At 39.7% G+C, this 18,094-nt stretch overlaps 1 protein-coding gene across 1 annotated transcript in view; it reads right to left on the bottom strand.

Moving 5' to 3' along the window:
* The window catches only part of DOCK5 (dedicator of cytokinesis 5), a 458,078-nt gene that overhangs the window by 340,884 nt on the left and 99,100 nt on the right, over nt 1-18,094 (bottom strand). Inside the window, exons 16-18 of the mRNA XM_053718116.1 lie at nt 13,337-13,409; nt 12,344-12,447; nt 10,853-11,018 (exon numbers count right to left, since the gene is read on the bottom strand). Of these exons, the coding sequence (XP_053574091.1) occupies nt 10,853-11,018; nt 12,344-12,447; nt 13,337-13,409 (343 nt within the window). The remainder of the gene's footprint in view (nt 1-10,852; nt 11,019-12,343; nt 12,448-13,336; nt 13,410-18,094) is intronic.

Raw genomic sequence — 18,094 nt, 5'->3', positions numbered from 1 at the left:
TCATTACTTGAATTATGGTAATTACTGTATGTTGTTGCATGTGAAGGGCAGTGATTGTTTCAAAATGTATTCTTCTTACCCTTTCTCCCTCCCTTCCTCAACTCACTCCCTCCCTCCCTTCTTTCTTTCTTTCCCTCCCTCCCTTCTTTCTCTCAACTCCTTCCATTCCTTTCTTTCCCTCCCCCCTTTTCTCCTCTCCCCACTTTTCTCTCTCTCCTTCCTTCTTTCCTTTCCCTCCCTTTTCTCCCCCCCCCCCCTTTTTTTCCTCTCCCTTCTCTCAGGGAGAAAATACTATGAGATGCATGCAATGCAACCCACCTGTATGCAAGTGCTAGCCTATTTTCTTTTGAATTGTTATGAAAAAAATAAATAAAAATAAAACATTTTACACACTGACCCATAAAAATATAAAGGGGAAAAAAAGCCTAAAATCTTTGGAGGGGCAGCAAAATTTTGAGTGCCTAGGGCAGCACAAAACCTAAATACGCCACTGCTGAGATCCAACATGATATATCTAACAATCTCTCTCTTCCTTCTGTATGTGTTAGGCATTAATTCAATATCAATGTTTTGCTTATGAAATTAAACACAGGACAAAGTTCAAGCTTGTAGCTATGTTCTGGAAAATGCAGTTTTACATTATACTCTTAAGAAGCAGGGGTGTGGCGTGTGACTAATGTTAATAACTAATCTGTTTAAATTTCATTAAAGGGACAGGCGAAGTTCGCACTGTAAACACTGCATATCTATGTTTAACACACACATGTGGTTAAACACATAGTTAAAACACTGCTTAGGAGCCACAAAGAACTGCAGGTTGCAAGCAGATGCAGCCAGTGAGCCTATATGCAGCTGTAGTTGAACAACCTCAGTAATCACCAGCCTTGTCTGCTCAGGATCAGCAGTACTCTGCGATTCCTGAGTGGTATTTCAGCTTTGTGTTTAATCCATTTGAGGGAGTTTAAACACAGACTTGCAGGCCATGCTAAAATGTCATACTCTTATGAATTAGAGAATGTTATTTGTGCACTACTATGGTCTAGATTTATTAAGATGCATTTAAAGCTTTTTTGGCTGTGTGGAGCAGGTTCGCTTAATTGAGCCTGCTGCCACATATTTACGAATCAGAAACCGTTTCTTTTTTCTTTCTCACCTCAGAAATGGTGAGATCAATCCTTCCGACACTCGCTCTTTCGGGGTGATTGACATTATCTGTTTTAGCGCAATTGGTTGCGCCAAAGCAGGAGACAGCACTGCACAAGATGCCTCATGTGCAATGTTAAATTAGGAATGTTCTCTGAGGAAGCGCATGCGCAAAATGCGTCAGTTCAGAGGGAGTACCCGCGAAGAGCATGTATGCCTGACTTGACAATAAAATAAAGTTGTTTTCACTTTAGAGTTGGTCTCACGTCCTGTTTTATACATTCAGTAAGATACTAAATTTAGCCTGCCTGCAGATTATTTTTTTTTGGATACATTTCAAAATTCACTTCAATTTGCTGTCCCCCTTTATCATATGACAGCCATCAGCCAATTGCAGACTAATATACACACTGAACTAATACACATGCTCTTCAGTAGCTGGTGTAGGGTTTCCACCTCGGCCATGTTTTCCTGGACACTTATGAGTTACACATGATGCAGGGTGTGCAGAGGGGAACATGCATTGTGCACCTAAACAGCACATGAATAGTGACCCTGGACAGCACTATTCATGTTCCTCCCTGCAGCATGTGTAACTCATAAGCGTCCCGGAAAACATGGTCGAGGTGGCAACCCTAAGCTGGTGCCTCATAAAATGTGAATATAAAAAGACTCAAATTTGATATTAGAAGTAAACTGAAAAGTTTCTTAAAACTGTAAGCTCTATCTGAATCATGAAAGTTTATTTTTGTCCCTTAGTGTCAAAGATGACCGAGGGCAATTTAATTTCAAAGTTCTATTCTGTGTCAGTTTTTATCCATTTTTCAGAGTATTTTCTGCAGCGCACATATCTCCTTTATGTATAATGCTGACAGAAACGATGTGCAAGAACTTTTATCAGGATGTTTGAAAACTTTATATGCCCATATACTGTAACTGAAATACACAAAATAAGTCACATAAAATATATTAGACGTGTATATATACACACCTACGATATTACAGATATACAGGAAGATACAGATATACACACCTACAATATTACAGATATACAGAAAGATACAGATATATACACACCTACTATATCACAGATATACAGGAAGATACAGATATATACACACCTACTATATCACAGATATACAGGAAGATACAGATATATACACACCTACTATATTACAGATATACAGGAAGATACAGATATATACACACCTACGATATTACAGATATACAGGAAGATAGATATACAGTATACACACCTACGATATTACAGATATACTGGAAGACACAGATATATACACACCTACAATATTACAGATATACAGGAAGATAGATATATATACACCTACGATATTACAGATATACAGGAAGATACAGATATATACACACCTACGATATTACAGATATACAGGAAGATAGATATATACACAACTACTATATCACAGATATACAGGAAGATACAGATATATACACACCTATGATATTACATATATACAGGAAGATACAGATATATACACACCTACGATATTACAGATATATATATATATACACACACACACACACATACATATATATATATATATATATATATATATATATATATATATATATATATATATATATATATATATATATATATATACATACATACATACATACATACACACACACAGGTGAAACTCGAAAAATTAGAATACCGTGCAAAAGTTAATTTATTTCACTAATGCACCCTAAAAGGTGAAACTAATATATGAGATAGACTCATTACATGCAAAGCAAGATAGTTCAAGCCGTGATTTGTCATAATTGTGATGATTATGGCTTACAGCTCATGAAAACCCCAAATCCACAATCTCAGAAAATTAGAATATTGCATGCAATCAATAAAACAAGGATTGTACATAGAACAATATCGGACCTCTGAAAAGTATAAGCATGCATACTGTATGTACTCAGTACTTGGTTTGGGCCCCTTTTGCAGCAATTACTGCCTCAATGCGGCGTGGCATGGAAGCTATCAGCCTGTGGCACTGCTGAGGTGTTAGGGAAGACCAGGATGCTTCAATAGCGGCCTTCAGCTCTTCTGCATTGTTCGGTCTCATGTCTCTCACCTTTCTCTTGGCAATGCCCCATAGATTCTCTATGGGGATCAGGTCAGGCGAGTTTGCTGGCCAATCAAGCACAGTAATCCCACGGTCATTGAACCAGGTTTTGGTGCTTTTGGCAGTGTGGGCAGGTGCCAAGTCCTGCTGGAAAATGAAGTCAGTCCCCATAGAGCTTGTCTGCGGAAGGAAGCATGAAGTGCTCCAAAATCTCCTGGTAGACGGCTGTGTTGACCCTGGACTTAATGAAGCACAGTGGACCAACACCAGCAGATGACAGGGCTCCCCAAATCAACACAGACTGTGGAAACTTTACACTGGACTTCAAGCATCTTGCAGTGTGTAAAAATTCCCTTTTAACCTAAAAGGGATAGGTGGGAAAGAACTGGAGATAATAATTCACAAACCTTGTAACGACTTTGATAAAGCTTATGCGAAACGCGCGTTAGGCGGTTCGCACTGCTGCTCTCCTTAATTTGTTTCTAATAAGAAAACGGGGAAATAACTTACTAATGGGGTTATAATTTTGGGAAATTTGATTATAATTGGTATCTTGTTGGCCCAACTTTGGGCATTTATGTAGTCGTTACAAGTTGAGCTGGGGCTTTTATCTTGGGTAGTGTGGAAGACAGATATTTATGGATTTATTGCGTTACAGGCAAATCTGATATATACCTAGTATTGGTCATGTCATCCACACTTTACCTTTGAGCCCACTACAGCTACGCATACATACAGATAGAATTTAAAGTGGAATCTTAGCTACTTCCTCATAGAAGACAATTTCCCTTAATAGTACGGCTATAGGAGGTAACTCCTTTACCGGAGAGCATACAGTGCTTTATTTAATCTTGCAGTGTGTGCCTCTCCATTCTTCCTCCGTACTGTGGGTCCTTGGTTTCCAAATGAGATGCAAAATTTGCTCTCATTAGAAAAGAGGACTTTGGACCACTGAGCAACAGACCAGGTCTGTTTTTCTTTAGCCCAGGTAAGACGCTTCTGACGTTGTTTGTTGTTAAGGAGTGGCTTGACAAGAGGAATATGACATTTGAAGTCCATGTCCAGGATCCGTCTGTGAGTGATGCACTGACTGATCCGTCTGTGAGTGATGCACTTGATGCACTGACTCCAGCCTCAGTCCACTCCTTGTGAAAGTCCCCAACACTTTTGAATGGCCTTTTCCTGACAATCCTCTCCAGGCTGCGGTCATCCCTGCTGCTTGTGCACCTTTTTCTTCCACACTTTCCCCTTCCACATAACTTTCTATTAATGTGCTTTGATACAGCACTTTGGGAACATCCAACTTCTTTTGCAATTACCTTTTGAGGCTTTCCCTCCTTATGGAGGGTGTCAAGGATGGTTTTTGCACAACTGTCAGGTCAGCAGTCTTTCCCATGATTGGGATTCCTACTGAACCAGACTGAAAGACCATTTAAAGGCTCAGGAACCCTTTGCAAGTGTTATGGCTTAATTAGCTGATTAGAGTGGGACACTTTGAGCCAGAGAAGTAACTAGAAACCACAGGGCCCAGGTGCAAGAATCTAAGAAGGGCCCCCCACCCCCCCCCACCCCCACCCCCCAAAAAGTGAATTTGATATATATCTTTTTTATATATATAAAATTAAAACACAGAAAAAAAATGTGAATCAGATTACATGTATGCAAAAGGAGATACCCTGTGCCCACAGTCTGACCCCTATTACTGTATATAGTGACACTGTTTAACCCGCCAGTACTGTATATAATGAGTCAGTGACACTGTCTGTAATCTGCCGGTGAGATGGCTGGCCTGACCCTACCCGCCCCAGTACTTTATACAGTGACCACAGTAGTCTGTGACATGGTCCAGCCCCCCGTACTGTATATAGTGGTAGTGTATAGACTGACACTGTTTACCCCCTGCCCCCCCCCATGCTGTAGTAACAAGGTCTGTAATTTGTTGGTTCCACAAACATACACACATACATGCATAAATACACACACAGTCACATACATGCATAAATACACACACAGTCACACACACACACATACATGCATAAATACACACAGTCACACACACACACATGCATAAATACACACAGTCACACACACACATAAATACACACACAGTCACATACATGCATAAATACACACACAGTCACATACATACATACATGCATAAATACACACACAGTCACATACATACATACACACATACACACAGAAACATAAACACCAATGGGTAAAACAGAAACACTAACCCCTGTAGTCAGAGACACTAGTGAAGCATCACGTCACACGCACATGATATCAGTGCAGGCAGTGGCAGGTCAACGTTTTTTATTGTAAAAATTTATTTTTTATTTTTTTTAAAGCAGGGCCCGCACCCTTGGGGGCCGAGTCGCAATTGCGACCTCTGCACCCCCTGTAGTTTTGCGCCTGCTTTGAGCCTAGAATATTGCACCTTTTCACAATATTCTAATTTTCTGAGATTGTGGATTTGGGGTTTTCATGAACTGTAAGCCATAATCATCACAAATATGACAAATCATGGCTTGAACTATCTTGCTTTGCATGTAATGAGTCTATCTCATATATTAGTTTCACCTTTTAAGTTGCATTAGTGAAATAAATTAACTTTTGCACGATATTCTAATTTTTCGAGTTTCACCTGTATATACACTTCTCTTGCCCCCACCTGTAAAGCAGGATATTATGCAAACACATAGTTTAAGCTGTCACCCTCCTACACTTGATTAAAAGCAGTGTTGTTTTTATCTTTTGCTTTCCAGAAACAGCATTCCAGCAGCTACTCCTTTTGGCTAAGTAGATGCAGGAATATTTCTTCATCTCTTAAACGTTTCCAGCAACCGCACAAACAACAGTAATGTTTGTCCAAGACACACAATTTTACCTCTCCATGCAGAATATTAGCAATGAATTCAAGGTATTTAAAAGGGACAGGAAACCCCCAAAATGTAATTCATGATTCAGATAGAACATACAATTTTAAACAACATTCAAAATTACTTTTATTATGAAATATATTTCATTCTCTTGTTATCCATTGCTGAAGGGACAGCATTGCACTACTGGCAGCTAGCTGAACACATCTAGTTCGCCAATCACAAGAGACAAAAGCATGTAGGCACCAATCACGAGCGAGCTTCCACTAGTGTAGGATATGTGCGTATTCTTTTTCAACAATGGATACCAACAGAACAGAAGTGATTTTAAAAGTCTTAAAATGACATGCTCTATCTTATTATTGCAAGTTAAAAGGGACAGTCAACACCAGAATTTTTGTTGTTTAAAAAGGTAGATAATCCCTTAATTACCAATTTCCCAGTTTTGCATAACCAACACAGTTATAATTATACAAGTTTTACCTCTGTAATTGCCTTGTATCTAAGCCTCAGCAGACTGCCCCCTTATTTCAGTTCTTTTGACAGACTTGCAGTTTAGACAATCAGAGCTGTCTCCATGGTAAATTCACGTGCATGAGCTCAATGTTATCTATATGAAACACATGAACTAATGCCCTCTAGTGGTGAAAAACTATCAAAATGCATTTAGATTAGAGGCGGCCTTCAAGGTCTAAGAAATTAGCATATGAACCTCCTAGGTTTAGCTTTCAACTAAGAATACCAAGAGAACAAAGCAAAATTGGTGATGAAAGTAAATTGTAAAGTTGTTTAAAATTACATGCCCTATCTGAATCATGAAAGTTTTTTTTGGACTTGACTGTCCCTTTAAATTTGTCTTTCCTATCCCTTTAATTACAAATGTTTTACGTAATGTTAGAAAGTTTTACTTCTGTTTTCATTCCCTCTCCCCTTGGTTGTCTCCTTACTAGCCACCTGCTACCAAGTTTTCAAGACACTGTGCTGCCTGGGTCCAAGAATGAAATAATGCTTCCCTAAGTCTCTGTCCACTACAACCTTAACCCAACCATAGTCAGCAGTCTTAAAGGTTACAGTTCTGCAGATTGAAATTTCTCATGAGAGTACACTGATACGCATGGACCCCATATGAGACTAATTTCTCTTAAAAACAATTAAAGGGCCATAATACCCAAATGTTTAAACACTTGAAAGTGATGCAGCATAGCTGTAAAAAGCTGACTAGAAAATATCACCTGAACATCTCTATGTAAAAAAGAAAGATATTTTACCTCAAAAGTTTCTCAGTAGCCACCTCCCATTGTAAAGGATTTCTAAGCAACAAATCAGTATGTCTGTCCCGGGACAGCTAAGGGAGTGAGCTTACGTGCACACTCATGTTATTTCCCTATTCAGTTTAAGGAAGTTTACAATGAAATCTCATGAGAGTTAAGTGAAATCTCATGAGATCACAGTAAAAGAGTTCATGACCTCAGCACTGTTGATGCTGATTGGTTGCCGTTCATTTCTTCATTTTTTTATTTTTGTTACCTGCAGCTGGGCAGCAGCTGAATTATAACTTTTTAAACAGAACTTACTCTGCTGAGCTGAGGAAATTGTGAGGTAAAATATCTTCCTTTTTTACATAGAGGTGATATTTTCCTGTCAGCTTTTTACAGTTATACTGCATCAGTTTCAAGTGATTTAGTATATGAGTATTATGTCCCTTTAACTGAAATAGGCTCTCCCACCTGGTCTAATTATTGAGCTGGCCATAGTCTTAAAAATATTTAAAGGAACAGTGTACTTGAACATTAGTTTCACCTAAAATGTAAACCACAACCCAATCAAAGGGCATGCATGGAAAGCAGACCTAATTCGTTTTTCTCACTGTTTTCTCAAAATCCTCCTTATCTTATCTTTATTTCTCATGGTATACCCCACTACACTGTACCTTTAAGCAATAGAAGATTCCTTGGATGCTTCACTTATGTCAAATTCCAATAAAAAGTGATTTTTTTAAAATGACAGTGACAAAATGTGATTTGTTAATTCCCCATCTCCATCTAGTGCCATGATTTCTGCCATGTTGAAATCTAGCTTTCACTTAATTCCATTGCTTATGTGTTTGCACATGTGCAGCAACTCCAGTGAAACTTTGGTTTCATAATAGCGGCACTCATAAATGAGTTTGTTCTCTAACCTAACTAATCCCTGTGTAGAATGTTGAAAGCTCAGGTAAATTTCACTGCTTTGGAAAGACTGGAACACACACACACTTTTGAGAGATATTTTACAGCAAAAGAAGGCATTAAAAATATTAAATTTGTATTGAAAGGTTTCATTTTTCTTGATTAAACATTTTAGGAAGATTAAATAAAGGGTTTACTGTCCAAATTGACCAACATTGACCAAATATTATTATACGTTTACCATACATTTTTAATTCCTGAGACTACAGGCTACAGATTCAGGAGGTTTACCTTGTTTCAAACAATACTTTGATATATCATTGATCCCCATATACCTTTCCTAGCATTTTTCTTTCTCCCAATCAGCTATTGGGCTATGGGACCAAACCAAGTTAATCATTAAATCCTGTATCTCATGTACAATGGGTGAGTAGTACTGTGGGGGTCAGACTGTAGTGATATTTGTTTTACAGGTAGTTATAAGGCTGAAATGTAGCTGAAACAGACCACACAGACATAGTTATCTGACATGTTTTAGGCTGAATCTGTCAAATGTCTTTTTTTAATAAATATTATTTGTTTTTTAAAGAAGTTCCCATTCAATTTTTGTTTAAGATGCTTTATGGGTTTTGTTAGCAGTTCCTGTTCGTTTTTTCTTTTTGGAGGATTATGGGTAATTAGAACACAATGTAACATGTTATCAATAAAGAGTCCAGCATTTTAGTCTCTCAGCAATGTTTTTTCTTTAAAGTTTACCTGGGTTTACCTACTTTATGTCAGTAGAAGTGGTACAGGTATCACCAGCAGTACACATGCTGAACACCAAAGATTGAACAACCCCTCCAACAGATAAGAATACAAAGGTATCAAGAAAGAATTATTCTTTTTTCAAATACTCTCTGAAGCCAGCACTACATTACACCCCGGCATTCATACTTAAGGTCCATCCTTTGAAACAATGTCCATGTGCAGGGGCTTGGCCTAGGCCAACAAAGCCTGTTCCTAAGGCAACAGATTTGGGGGGGTGGCACTCTTACATCTTCTAGTGTAGAAGCCCTCAAGACACCCACAGGCGCTCCCCACTTTCCCACATCCAGCCACACCTAAAATTTACCCGGTGCGGCTGGATGCTTTTTAGGTCACTTTGTTGAGAACTACATTTCCCACGATGCCACCAATGCACATTGGTGCTGTACTACAGACCGCACCACATTTTCTCCGCCTCTCGTGGCATCTGCATATTTGCCCCCTTTCTACTCCTATCTGTCTCTGCACACTATGGATGGGAGCATCTTATGGCTAATATCACACCTCACCATGATGTTGAGGTGCACCATAGCCACTTGTGATTGTGATGTCAGATAGAAATAATAGGAAGTCAGAATAAGGAACTTGCAGGAAGCCCAAGGCGAGTGAGTAGATACAAATAAGTTTGGGCTGAAGAGCTGGCTTCAGGCTGGACTTTAGGACCTGACTTCTTGGAGATATTTACAAAGAACTAAGTTACAGATCTTATGCACTATTGGGTGGTTAGGAGTGTTTTGGTCAAGCAGGTGATGTCATCCCTAGTTTATGCCCTTTTAAAATATTTTATGTACCACCAATTTACAAAAGAAATCACCAGAAAGAGGACCATGTAGTCTAGCCCGTTTATTTCCACAGTGCTTATTTATGTTTGATATACCTCATTTTGGGATTAAAGTGTAGAGTTATTAAAATAGTTTTTCAACCTTTGTATAGACATCTAGAAGTCAGAATGAATATGGAGGAGCCAGTCATACAGCTTGTAGGATATATACATTTAAAGTGAATCTTTTTATTTGTCAGACCTTGTGGGTTTATGTGCTTTACTATTTCTATGATTCCAGAGTTTACAAACTCCATATGGCAAGTTGTGTTATCTTTTTCATCAAACCCCTAACCTGGTTTTAAAAAAAATATATTTTTGAGCAGCAACCCTTCTCAAAAATTGCATGGTATTAATGACAGTTTCCTGTATATTGTATATGGTGACCTTAAAGGGACATTAAACCCACATTTTTTCCTTTCATGATTCAGATAGAGAATACCATTTTAAACAACTTTCTAATTTACTTCTATTATCTAATTTGCTTTATTCTCTTGATATTCTTTCCTGAAAAGCATATCTAGATAGGCTCAGTAGCTTCTGATTGGTGGCTGCACATAGATGCCTCATGTGATTGGCTCACCCATGTGAATTGCTATTTCTTTAACAAAAGATATCTAAAGAATAAAGCAAATTAGATAATAGAAGTAAATTGGAATGTTGTTTAAAATGGTATTCTCTACCTGAATCATGAAAGAAAATGTTTGGGTTTAATGTCCCTTTAATGGAACACTTTTATATGTGTGTCTGTATATATGTAATTTCACACCCTGACCAAAAATAAAGAAAATATGGCTAAAAAAAGGCCTGAGACCTTGGGGGGGGGTGAATTTTGAGTACCAAGGGCAGCACAAAACCGAAATACGCCACTGTCCATGTGTGAACACAGCATTAATACCCCTTCAGATATGCATCTTGCCACTCACTTACCATTTTGGGTGAGTTTGGTGGAACAAATGAGTGTCCGGATTTGGAAGCTGTCTTTGGTGAAAGACAAGCAGGTAGAGTGATTTCTTGGGGACTTTCCATCATCTTCCTCCTTAGTGCACTGGAGGGTGAGATATACCTTGGCATCATCAGACTTCTTACTGTCACCCTAAGTATCACAAATGAAATCCCTCAGAAGGTCAGAAAATGTCACCCTTTAAATAAAGCACCTATTTCTCTCCGCAGCCTACACTTCTCATATTTATATCTAAATAATGGTGTGAATACTTTAGACAAATGAAACAGATAGTAAATTCATAATTAAACTTTCATTATCAGATAGAGCATGCAATTTTAAACCTTAATTATCAAATTTGCTTTGTTCCCTTTGTTTAAGATTAAACCTAGATAGGCTGAGGAGCAGTAATGCACTGTTGGGATCTATCTGATGATTGGTGGCTACACAATCATTGGCTGACTCAACGTATTTAGCTAGCGGTCAGTAGTGCATTGCTGCTCCTTCAAGAAAGGATGTCAAGATAATGAAGCAACCTTAAAAAACGTAAATCTTTTTAAACTGCATGGTCTACTGGTTTACTGACCTTATGGAAACCAATAAAGGGACACTAAACACTTTGAGATGACAATATAAAATGATAAATAATATATATATATATATATATATATATATATATAAACTCTGCAATATACTTTCATTATTTATTTTGTCCTTTTTTCCTGTAATTTAATTCTGAAATTGTGAGCTTTTCAGTTCCTGTTAGAAATGGAAGTGCAGAACACTTATATTCCACACAGCCATTGGCTGCACACTCTAGTGACCTATTTATAACTGTCCCTAATTGGCCACAGCAAAGAAGGTAACCTAAGTTACAACATGGCAGCTCCCATTGCTTTATAGATACTAAAACTTTACAATTATTTTGTCACTAGTTAAACAGCTAATGAAACTTTAAAAAATACATCTACATGTTATTCTCAGACTAATCTTTTCTTTGAATGCATCATTCTATCTAGCATTTGTTTAGTGTTTAAGGTCCCTTTAAACCCAACATTTTTATTTTATGATTTAGATAGATGATCCCATTATAAACAGCTTTCCTTTAAAGTAAAGCATACCTAGGTAGCCTCAGGAGCGGCAATGTACGAATTAGAGCTAGCTGTGGATTGGTGACTATACACATATGCCTCTCTTGTCATTGGCTCACTTGATGTGTTCAGTTAGCTCCCAGTAGTGAATTGCTTCTCCTTCAACAAAAGGATACCATGAGAATTAAGCAAATTGGAAAAGTAGTTTAACACAGAATGCTCTATCTGAATCATAAAACAAACATTTTGGGTTTCATGTCCCTTTAACTATTTTTTATTTATTTATTTTTTTAGAGAAGTTACATGTTGCCTTACAGGATCAACTACTGACTTCACAACAGACTAACAGATTATTCTGCCTCTTCTCCATAATATAATGAGTGTCACCTTATAGACAATCAGGTCGTGAATTCCATCCTGCAAGGTTGTTCCATCCAAGTTCATTAACCTCACAAAAGCCATTCCAAACACCTTCTCTGACTTATCACGAGCTGAGGAAATAAGGAAGTAGTAAGGGACAATTTGCGAGAAAAAAAAGCAAACACTCCACTAAAAGTGAGCAAATATAATGCAAATATCGGTTACTCCACCCACATACCCAGAAGAACTGCTATACCGTCCTCATAAAAGGGACAGTAAACTTTATAGATGTTTATCATGCTTATAAAAGAGCCAAATTAAAAACATGGTTTTTGTGCAAAAAAAAGGTTAAAGGGATACTGAACCCAAAATATTTATTTCGTGATTCAGATAGAGCATGCAATTTTAAGCAACTTTCTAATTTACTCCTATTATCAAATGTTCTTCATTCTCTTGGTATGGTTATTTGAAAAGCAATAATGTAAGTTTAGATGCCGGCCCACTTTTGGTGAACAAACTGGGTTGTCCTTGCTGATTGGATAGCACCAATAAACAACTGCTGTCCATGGTCTGAACCAAACAATTGCTGGCTCTTTAGCTTAGATGCCTTCTATTTCAAATAAAGATAGTAAGAGAACAAAGAAAAATTGATAAAAGGAGTAAATTAGAAAGTTGCTTAAAATTGCATGCTCTATCTCAATCATGATTGAAAAAATTTGGGTTCAGTGTCCCTTTTAGTTAAATCTGTTTATTTTGAAACAAACAGAAAGGGAGTATCTGTGTGCAACTAGGCCTTAAGGCCTGATTGTTTACTGGTTGACAAGCAGAACTGCCAAAGCCTTATTGGTGGACAGATATATGTCTCACAAGCACTTTTTTCTCAGTACAGGAAATATTCATTCTATAAAAATTATTTTTAAAATATCTGATTTTAGATGCATCAAAGAAAAGAATTACTTTACTGTCCTTTTAATTTCATAAATTTTTTAATGCACCAATCTAGAGTTGAGAACAACTTACATTCTTGAGAAGATCGGTGACGAAAAGTGAAACGCAGGTGGCAGCGACTTACGTCCTCAATCGGTATTGAGACCTGTGCAACAAAAGGAACATTAGAGACTGGACAATTATTACCAAAAAAAAAACAAAAAACAAACATGAATCAGAAGACAGACTGCAGTAGAAAACATAATTTATGCTTAACAGATAAATTCCTTTCCTTCCTGGCAGGGAGAGTCCACGACTTCATTCCTTACAGTTGGGAAATACAAAACCTGGGCACCAGGAAGAGGCAAAGACACCCCAGCCAAATGCTTAAATATCCCTCCCACTTTCCCTATCCCTCAGTCATTCTGCCGAGGGAACAAGGAAAAGTAGGAGAAACATCAGGGTATAAAGGTGCCAGAAGAAATAATATAAAAAGGGAGCCGCCCATTAAAAAATAAAATTACGGGCGGGGCCGTGGACTCTCCCTGCCAGGAAGGAAAGGAATTTATCTGCTAAGCATAAATTATGTTTTCCTTCCATAAGGCAGGGAGAGTCCACAACTTCATTCCTTACTGTTGGGAAAACTATACCCACGCTCCAGAGGACACTGAATGAATAACGGGAGGGAACAAAATAAAGAGGCGGACCGTATTCTGAGGGCACCACAGCCTGCAAAACTTTTCTCCCGAAAGCAGCTTCAGCCGAAGCAAACACATCAAACTTGTAAAATTTAGAAAAAGTGTGTAAGGAGGACCAAGTAGCCGCCTTACAAATCTGATCCATAGAGGCTTTGCTCTTAAAAGCCCAGGAGGAAGCCACACTCTAGTGGAATGAGCCGTTATCCTCTCAGGAGGCTGTCGCCCCGATGTCTCAAAGCTAAGCGGATGACACTCCTCAACCAGAAATACAGGGAAGTCGTAGTAGCCTTCTGCCCCTTACGCTTCCCCGTATAGATGACAAACAAAGAGGAAGATTGTCTGAATTCCTTAGTAGCCTGAATATAGAACTACAAGGCACAAACCACATCCAGATTGTGAAGCAAGCGTTCCTTCGCTGAAGAAGGATTAGGACACAAGGAAGAAACAACAATTTCTTGATTAATGTTACGGTCTGACACCACCTTAGGGAGGAACTCCAATTTAGTACGTAAAACCGCCTTATCCGCATGGAAATCAACATAAGGGGAGTCACATTGTAAAGCACAAGTCTCAGAAACTCTGCATGCAGAGGCAATAGCCAGCAAAAAAACCTAAATTTATGCTTAGCTGATAAATATCTTTCTTTTGCGATGTACCGAGTCCACGGTTTCATCCGTACTTGTGGGATATTATCCTTTCCAACAGGAAGTGGCAAAGAGAGCACCCACAGCAGAGCTGTCTATATAGCTCCCCCCTTAACTCCACCCCCTAGTCATTCGACCGAAGGCCAAGGAAGAAAAAGGAGAAACTATAAGGTGCAGAGGTGACTGAAGTTTTCAATAAAAAATACTACCTGTCTTGAATAGACAGGGCGGGCCGTGGACTCTGTACATCGCAAAAGAAAGAAATTTATCAGGTAAGCATTAATTTTGTTTTCTTTTGCAAGATGTACCGAGTCCACGGATTCATACTTACTTGTGGGATACAAATACCAAAGCTTTAGGACACGGATGAAGGGAGGGACAAGACAGGAACCTAAACGGAAGGCACCACTGCTTGAAAACCTTTCTCCCAAAAATAGCCTCTGAAGAAGCAAAAGTATCAAATATGTAAAATTTAGAAAAGGTATAAAGCGAAGACCAAGTCGCAGCCTTTCAAATCTGTTCAACAGAAGCATCATTTTTAAAATCCCATGTGGAAGCTACTGCTCTAGTAGAGTGAGCTGTAATTCTTTCAGGAGGCTGCTGTCCAGCAGTCTCATAAGCCAAACGAATGATGCTTTTCAGCCAAAATGAAAGAGAGGTAGCCGTAGCCTTTTGACCCCTACGCTTTCCAGAATAGACAACAAACAAAGAAGATGTCTGACGAAAATCTTTGGTTGCCTGCAAATAAAACTTCAAGGCACGAACCACGTCCAAGTTGTGCAACAGACGTTCCTTCGTAGAAGAAGGATAAGGACACAGAGAAGGAACAACAATTTCCTGATTGATATTCCTGTTAGTAACAACCTTAGGGAGGAACCCAGGTTTGGTACGCAAAACCACCTTATCCGCATGGAAAACAAGATAAGGCGAGTCACATTGTAATGCAGATAGTTCCGAAACTCTTCGAGCTGAAGAGATAGCAACTATAAACAGAACTTTCCAAGATAGAAGCTTAATATCTATGGAATGCATGGGTTCAAACGGAACCCCCTGAAGAACTTTAAGAACTAAATTAAGACTCCATGGCGGAACAACAGGTTTAAACACAGGCTTAATTCTAACTAAAGCCTGAACGTCTGGGACATCTGCCAGACGCTTGTGCAACAGAATAGACAAAGCAGATATCTGTCCCTTTAAGGAACTAGCGGACAATCCTTTCTCCAATCCTTCTTGGAGAAAAGACAAAATCCTAGGAATCCTGATCTTACTCCATGAGTAGCCTTTGGATTCACACCAAAAAAGATATTTACGCCATATCTTATGATAGATCTTCTTGGTGACAGGCTTTCGAGCCTGAATCAAGGTATCTATGACCGACTCCGAAAAACCCCGCTTTGATAAAATCAAGCGTTCAATCTCCAAGCAGTCAGTTGCAGAGAAATTAGATTTGGATGCTTGAATTGACCTTGAATCAAAAGGTCTCGTCTCAGTGGCAGAGTCCACGGTGGCAGAGATGACATGTCCACCAGGTCTGCATACCAAGTCCTGCGTGGCCACGCAGGCGCTATCAAAATTACCGAAGCTCTCTCCTGTTTGATTCTGGCAATCAGACGCGGAAGGAGAGGGAAAGGAGGAAACACATAAGCCAGGTTGAATGACCAGGGTACTGATAGAGCATCTATCAGTACTGCCTGAGGATCCCTTGACCTGAATCCGTAACGAGGAAGTTTGGCATTCTGACGAGACGCCATCAAATCCAATTCTGGTGTGCCCCATAGCTGAACCAGTTGAGCAAACACCTCCGGATGGAGTTCCCACTCCCCCGGATGAAAAGTCTGACGACTTAGAAAATCTGCCTCCCAGTTCTCTACCCCTGGGATATAGATCGCTGACAGATAGCAAGAGTGAGTCTCTGGCCATCGGATTATCCTGGAAACTTCTATCATCGCTAAGGAACTCCTTGTTCCCCCCTGATGATTGATATAAGCCACAGTCGTGATGTTGTCCGACTGAAATCTGATGAATCTGTCCGAGGCCAGCTGAGGCCACGCCTGAAGAGCATTGAATATCGCTCTTAATTCCAGAATATTTATCGGTAGGAGGGCCTCCTCCTGAGTCCACAAACCCTGTGCTTTCAGGGAATTCCAGACTGCACCCCAGCCCAGTAGGCTGGCGTCTATCGTCACTATAACCCACGCTGGCCTGTGGAAACACATTCCCCGGGACAGGTGATCCTGTGACAACCACCAAAGAAGAGAGTCTCTGGTCTCTTGATCCAGGTTTATCTGAGGAGATAAATTTCCATAATCCCCATTCCACTGTCTGAGCATGGATAGTTGCAGTGGTCTGAGATGTAAGCGAGCATATGGAACTACGTCCATTGCCGCTACCATAAGTCCGATTACCTCCATACACTGAGCCACTGAAGACAGAGGAATGGAATGAAGAGATCTTTGATTTCCTGACCTCCGTCAGAAATATTTTCATGTCCACCGAGTCTATCAGAGTCCCTAGAAATTAAACTCTTGTGAGAGGGGAAAGAGAACTCTTCTTTACGTTCACCTTCCACCCGTGAGATCTTAGAAAGGCCAACACTAAGTCCGTGTGAGACTTGGCTAGTTGGAAAGTCGACGCTTGAATTAAGATGTCGTCTAGATAAGGCGCCACTGCTATGCCCCGTGGCCTTAGGACCGCCAGAAGGGACCCTAGCACCTTTGTGAAGATTCTTGGCGCCGTGGCCAACCCGAAGGGAAGAGCCACAAACTGGTAATGCTTGTCCAGAAAGGCAAACCTGAGGAATTGGTGATGATCTTTGTGGATAGGAATGTGTAGATACGCATCCTTTAAGTCCTCGGTGGTCATATATTGACCCTCCTGGATCATTGGTAAAATAGTCCGAATGGTCTCCATCTTGAAGGATGGGACTCTTAGGAATCGATTTAGGATCTTGAGATCTAGAATTGTTCTGAAGGTTCCCTCTTTTTTGGGAACCACAAATAGATTGGAGTAGAACCCTTGCCCCTGTTCTGCTTTTGGAACTGGGCAGATCACTCCCATGGTAAAAAGGTCTTCTACACAGCGTAAGAATGCCTCTCTTTTTGTCTGGTTTACAGACAATTGAAAAAGATGGAATCTCCCCCTTGGAGGAGAATCTTTGAAATCTAGAAGATACCCCTGGGTTACAATTTCTACAGCCCAGGAGTCCTGAACGTCTCTTGCCCAGGCCTGAGCAAAGAGAGAGAGTCTGCCCCCTACTAGATCCGGTCCCGGATCGGGGGCTACCCCTTCATGCTGTCTTAGTGGCAGCAGCAGACTTCTTGGCCTGTTTACCCTTGTTCCAAGCCTGGTTAGGTCTCCAGACTGGCCTGGATTGAGCAAAGTTCCCCTCATGCTTTGCAGCAGGGGAAGAGGAAGCGGGACCACCCTTGAAGTTTCGAAAGGAACAAAAATTATTTTGTTTGGTCCTCGACTTATTTGACTTATCCTGAGGGAGGGCATGACCCTTCCCT

The sequence above is a fragment of the Bombina bombina genome, chromosome 6 (assembly GCF_027579735.1).
Source record: "Bombina bombina isolate aBomBom1 chromosome 6, aBomBom1.pri, whole genome shotgun sequence".
NCBI lineage: Eukaryota > Metazoa > Chordata > Amphibia > Anura > Bombinatoridae > Bombina > Bombina bombina.
The sequence above is the reverse complement of the archived record's forward strand: the minus strand, read 5'-3'. Positions and strand labels throughout refer to the sequence as shown.